At 34.6% G+C, this 6541-nt stretch overlaps 1 protein-coding gene across 1 annotated transcript; it reads right to left on the bottom strand.

The window, feature by feature from the left end:
- On the bottom strand, positions 918-4575 carry LOC107618835 (homeobox-leucine zipper protein HDG2-like). Its single transcript, XM_016321007.2, has 10 exons — positions 4181-4575; positions 3895-4012; positions 3638-3817; positions 2692-3543; positions 2487-2588; positions 2190-2396; positions 1892-2084; positions 1547-1818; positions 1376-1471; positions 918-1298 (listed from the first exon to the last, which is right to left on the bottom strand). Exons 1-10 carry the CDS (start codon positions 4381-4383, stop codon positions 984-986), a joined length of 2538 nt encoding a protein of 845 aa, XP_016176493.1. The 5' UTR covers positions 4384-4575; the 3' UTR covers positions 918-983.

Genomic DNA, 6541 nt, shown 5'->3' with positions numbered 1-6541 from the left:
ACAATTTTACATTCAACTTTATCCAAGTGATTTGAGTTACGCATTTCTTTTTCCCGTTTTCTCCCTTCCCGTTGCGCTTCTTTCAATTTTGTTACCGTCGTTACCAACAACATCTCTTTCTCTTTCTCCTCCTCATTCTATTGGAATTTCATCTCCTCCAATTCCTTTTCATCCTTCTCCTCCATCATCATTGTCATCATCATAATCATCATTGTTATCGTCATTGTCTTCTTTTAATACGTATCGTCGTTATTGTTATCATCGAATTCGAATTTATATAATGGACAATTTTCGGCTCATTTCATATTATGCAATGGTTTCGTTTTGAGCTAATTTTTGATTCATTCGAGACGCAAGTGTTTCTGAATTTGAATATGTATATAAGGGACAATTTTCGGTTCATTTGGTATTATACAATAGTTTCATTTTGATAATATTTTCGGTTCATTCGAGATGCAGATTGTTTCTGAATTCGAATTTATATAATGAACCATTTTTGGTTCATTTAGTATTATACAATGGTTTTGTTTTGATAATATTTAGATTCATTCGATCACTATAGAGAATCAGAATTAATAAAGATGTTAGCAAGATATTGGTGTTAGTAATAACGATAATGATGATGGAGGAGGAAGAAAAAAAAGAAAGAGGAGATCAAAGAAATTCAAATAAAAAAGAAAGAGGAGGAGGAGGAGAAAGAAGAAGAAGAGATAGATGTGGTGGTATAGTGACGGCGACAATGACGATAATGAAAAAAAGATGAAAAAAAAGGAGAAAAAGAAAAAGCACGAGGAGGAGAAAGAAGAAGAAAGAGACGAAATCCCCCAACGTAAACTAAATGACTTGGATGTAAAATTAATTGGATGTATAACGGAGTCAAATTAAAAATACTAACAATTAAAAAACTAACTAAATTTTTAATCCATATGTCTATGCCAAAGCTAAAGATTACTTAGATTCTCTCATTAGGTTCCTCCTCAGTCTTAGAATAGAGCTTTGATGTTGTTAACCGTAACCTTAACCAACTGGTTAATAGTGCTCACTGAACAGATCGATATCTTCTTTGTTGGATCTGACTCGATCAATATCTGGAATGCCAACGTCACCAAACAACCTCCACCTCCATCTGGAAGAATCGCCATTCCCGAGGGCAAAATCGGAAGTTCATCGGGATCTCTCCCTCCAATCACTGCATTGATCGAATTCATATCAACCGGTGCGTATATCACAAATGACCCTGTTGAATCGCTGCTACTCTCTTGAACTATTATCATCCCGTTGTTCTTCGCATCTGAACTCTGCAATTACAATTCCGCATTTATCAAAACAATTAGCTTAATTCTTAGGCTCTGTATGAGATTAATTACGAAATTACCTTGATACGGAATAATGTGATACAGTTCCCAGGGTCGCGACCATTTTTTATGTGTGCAAATTCCTCAGCAACACCTCCGGTACAGAGAACATCCCACTGTAACAAAGTTTAGGGGAATTAAATTTGAAGGTTGTTGAATTGAAGTTTAATTGCAATTTGAGGCACGCTTACCTCTGCTCTTGCGTTTGCAGTTCGAACCCTATCAAAGAAGCTGTTTGGAGGAACTGCGAGGTGGAAACAAGTTGCGGCACCGATAACTATACCGGAAGGTCTACCTGGATCGTCCTCAACCTTTCTGGTTATGATTCTTATATTGCTGTGATTTGTTGATGGAGTTACGATTGCCCAATTTTCTACTGTTGAAGCACCAACACCACTTAAAAAGTCCATAACCATTCTCTCTGCCAGCTTCACCAACCCCTTTTTGCCCTCAACACTCGTCACTGTGTATAAACATGCATGCATCAGTATCAAATCATAGCTTAAAAATGATGTGTATATTAGATATGTATATACCACTAAGTTGGTCTTCTTGTTGTTGCAGTATGGTGGTGGATTGTACTGCACTTGCAATACGTTCGCATCTTCTATCTAATTGTGCGACCCAGCGTCTAGCTCCAAAGGCTAAGCCAGATTCAACTAGAGGCTTATACATACTATTCACCATTAGTGCTCTGTCATCCACTTCTACATGTTCAACCCAGGTAACCTGAAACGAATTGAATATTATTAATTATCTCATCGTTGTTGGAACTTGGAAGCTATGTTCATATTGATTTGAGGAAATGATGATGACAAGTAAGTAGGTATGTACCTTTGTTGAGTAACCATCTGGAGATGCCTGAATCAGGCAACCAGAGGGCCTTCTTCGGGTCGGAGGGATTGTTGCATTTGGTTGTGAAGTTTCCAGGGAAGCATCGACCACCACCCATCTCCCATCTTGGAGCTTCTTGCAGTACCTTAGGAAATAGTACTCGCGAGCAGGAACAAGTGGTGTTGGCATTTGGAACTCTGATGACACCTGATGGAAATGGAATAACAAGTTTCCGTTTTGTTTTGAATAATTGATCCATCAGAGTTAGATAGTGAAAATGATGCAAAAGTTGCTTACCACTTGCAAGTTTCCATCATAACTTCCTGCCTGTCCAGTTGATAGGACTTGAAATCCTGCTGCTTTTGAAACAATGCTGCAAAACACACGTGACCATAGATCCTGAAAAAATTAAAATAACATTGGAACTTTCAGATTAGTATGTTATTAATCTGATGGGGCTAATATGATCATGAGAATCATATTGGGAAGAAAGAGCACTGACCACATCATTAAGGATCTCAACGAGGTTAACGTGATTCATGTTGATGACCCTGGATTCCCTTGAAGATTCAGATTTATACCCCAAGAGTCTTGGACCAATTCCACCAGGGAAAGTCCTATAGTATTCTTGTTCGTTGATAGTTTCAGAGTTGTGGGCCCCACTGACCCACATGGGCTCCCCTGCTTGAACCAAGGCTTTGAGTTCCTCCAGTGACGCAGCCGCAAGCTCCTCGATCATGGCTTTGTTAGAAACTGGGAGTGACCTAATTAGAGGGTCACTACCACTACTCGTTTCCCCTGCTTTGTCTTTTGACTTTGCTCCATAGCTACCAACATCTTGATTAAGCGAACTCAAAGGCAGGTTAATGTAAATTTCGTTGTTGTGTTGAGATGATGATGATGGCACGCTACAATTTCCTTGATCAAGCACATTAGGAGGAATAATGGCAATGTTATCACCAATTCCCTGATTTAACATACTCATAGGCGGAGTCACGTTAATGTCATTGTTGTGAGCCTGAGATGATGGCATGTCTTTGACAATTCCTTGATTCATCACATTCCGAGGCATGTCAATGTCATTGTTCTGCTGAGTCAATGGCATGCTGTCAATAATTCCTTGATTAAACATACTTGGAGACAGCATGTCAATGTTATTGCTCTGAGGTGGTGATGCCATGTTACCAAGTTCTTGATTAGGCACACTCTGAGTCCGAGGCATCATGTTATTGGTGTTGTTTTGCTGAAATGATTCTATATTAGGCACATTCTGAGGCACGGTGATGTTGGGGTTGGAAGTATTATCTGGCTCTTGTAGAACACAGTTAGACATCATGGTTGACATCCACTCAATCTGAGAGTTTAACAAAAGGAAAAGAATGAAAAGGAGTGATATATATAGTTTTGAATAAATATGTTCATACTATAGACCTCGATCAAATTGTTACCTGTTCTCTTAGCTTGTTATTCTCCTGCTTCATCTGGTCATAGGTCAATGGAGGAGGAGGTGGGCCTCCGCAGCCATGACATCTTATACTATTTAGGATCTCCTTGTAGTTCTCGTTCTCGGCTCGAAGCTCCTCATTCTCATTCTTCAGTACAAAGTTCTCGTTGCGTTCGTATTGATTCTACGTATATAGACACCACCGTACTCATTAGCAGCAGAAATAATCATGCATGTGGAGCATTATTATAGTAATCATACCTTGAGTTGGGTTCGCTTGTTCTGGAACCAAAACTTGATTTGCAAATGGTCTAATCCCAAAACATTACCCAGCTCTATCCTTTGCTGCTCATCTGGGTGAGGGCACGCCTTGAAGAACCTAATAAAAGAACTTCATCATGCATTTAAACCAAAAAAATAAAAACAGGACAAGCACTAATTTTTTGTTTAATGTAGCACTTTTAGCCACATTGACACAATGTCTTTCTGAAAGGGCGGTAATAATAATTAACAGTGCAATGGAACAGAAAATTGAACGCCTACGTACGTTTCCATCTCTTGTATCTGATATGCCGTGTGGCGCTGGTAGCGCTTCTTCTTGTGGTGATCACTGCCGTAGCCAGGAGGAGGTTGTTGTTGCATGTTGGTGTGGCTGTCAGTGTCAACCTCAAAATCTTGTATCTCTAGAATTTTCCTTAGAAAATAATCACTACCTGAGGAATTGTTGTTCATCATGGAATGGTTTGACATATCAGGAAATGTTGTTGGTCATAAATTATAGAATACAATTTCTGAGGCTTGTTGTGCATTATATATATCTAGATGTAGATGCAGATGACTAGATTCTGATGCTGTTTACGTATATTCTGCAATATGTCAAGCCCCCAAAGTCAAAAAGCACTAAACATGTGTGAGAGAGCCAAAATACAATGCAGATTTAACGTACCAAAGGAATAAAATGGTCTTTGTTTTTAAAATCCATGATAGAAAGAAATTAAATACATTAAATAATAATTTTACTTTCTCACGCTAGAGTAATGAGGAATAGCACAAAGACAAAAAGAATTTAACGTTGTTGAAACTTTTTTTTTAAACATAAGTATGCAAAGAACCCATGTGAATGCCTTTTCCGTTACAAAAAGCTATATATATATATGGATCCCTATATGAAAAAGTATAGGTAACCAACAACATTTTTGAATAATGTGTGAACAATGTGAATTAACAGGGTTAAAAGAGTAAATTAATTTTAAATTTAATTAGTAGCATTAAATTAGGGTGTAGTGTATTTTTATTTGATTGGTAGTTGTTCATGTTGTTCAAGATGGTTATTGTTTACCTAGCATTCTCTATATATATATGTATCTAAAAAATTTCATGTCATACTTTCGTTTTTAAATTTTTTTTATTACGTTGAAATTTTTAAATTTTATAAAAGTAAGACATAAATCTCAACTTTAGCTAGATTTATTGTTTTTATTTAGACAAATAAATCCTCAAAAGTGTGACGAAAAAATCTATATATGTTAGTTTTGTAAATTTTAAGTACTCAACGTAATAAAATTTTTGTAAGTCCAATATAAAATTTTTTTAGAAACCTATTTAAGTATATTATAAAAAAAATTCATCATCTTATCTATTTATTAATGCGCGCATAAACAAAAAATATGGAGGAAGTTTGCTATCATTTCATCGGCAACGCTCTCTCATGCTAAGATAGTTTTTAATGGAAAAGTTTAAATTTGTTAATGCGGTTGATGCAAATCTTTTTAAGAAAATAAATAATTCAAAACATAGTTAAAACTTAAAATGATAGAAAATGAGAATTTAGAATTTTATAAAAAAATAATTGAAGATATGTATAAAAAAGAATTGAAGTAGTATATACTAATACTTTTAAACTATTTAGAAAAATAAAAATGTTATTTATACAATAAAATTAGTTACTAAAATGAGTCATTAATATATTTATATATAAATACATGTGTTGTTTAATTTATTTTTAATGTGTATTTATATTTTAACATGTATTTTACTGATGATTGATTTGGTGGTTGATTTTTATATACATCTAATATTATCCTTAGAAAAAACATAGTCTTAGTACTCTCCTTATATTTTTTTTATATCTTACAAATTACATATCTAAATAGTTTTAAAATAAAAAACTTTAATAATAACATAAATTTAAACTAATATAAAAAAAAATATTCAATTGTACTGCGTATGATCAAAACGTATTTTTATTTATAACAAAAAGAACTTTTTGATTAAGTGGTTATTAAGACCAAAACTCTTCAAGTGAACTTTTTTTTGTTGAACTTCATCCCAAAGAGCAGGAGCAGACACAACAATATTGACGTGAGTCTTCAATCTCTGTTGCATGAGGGTTGTCTGAGAGACTGAGAGCGGATATTAAGACCCAAAATGTTTATAATCTGTAATCAATTATTACCGCCAGGAATGACCACCTACAGCTGCAATAAGAATATCTAACTAAAGATCGATTCTGGTCAAAATTCTTGAGATGAACAAGTTGGATGATTATATAAGGTATTCAATAAAACAACGGACAAAAAAGAAATAATAAAAAAATTAAAATCTATCAAATTAAAAATAAATAAATAAACAGATAAATAAATAAATAGAGAGTACGTATAAAGTATAAACAGAGAGTACATATCTGTTTAAGTACTCACTCTTCCATACTCAAACGAAATCTTCCATATTTCAAAAAGAATAACAACAAAGCAAAAGATATGCTGCTAGAAGTCCATACGAGACAGGTATGAATTTAGGAGAAAATAAAATACTTGAGTAAATATTTATCGTATCTCCATTATCATCTTTAGTAATTAGTAACATGCTAGAGTTCTCTTATTACTCACTTAGTTATCAGTGAAGTTTT

This window comes from Arachis ipaensis, chromosome B09, assembly GCF_000816755.2.
Source record: "Arachis ipaensis cultivar K30076 chromosome B09, Araip1.1, whole genome shotgun sequence".
NCBI lineage: Eukaryota > Viridiplantae > Streptophyta > Magnoliopsida > Fabales > Fabaceae > Arachis > Arachis ipaensis.
The sequence above is the reverse complement of the archived record's forward strand: the minus strand, read 5'-3'. Positions and strand labels throughout refer to the sequence as shown.

Bases quoted from the DNA above. Each gene is read 5' to 3' on its own strand.
- LOC107618835 (XM_016321007.2), bottom strand. From the start codon at position 4,383: ATGTCAAACCATTCCATGATGAACAACAATTCCTCAGGTAGTGATTAT. The intron at 4,013-4,180 runs GTACGTAGGCGT...TTCTTTTATTAG, and splicing joins CAGATACAAGAGATGGAAAC to GTTCTTCAAGGCGTGCCCTC. The intron at 1,819-1,891 runs GTATATACATAT...GTTTATACACAG, and splicing joins ACAAGAAGACCAACTTAGTG to TGACGAGTGTTGAGGGCAAA.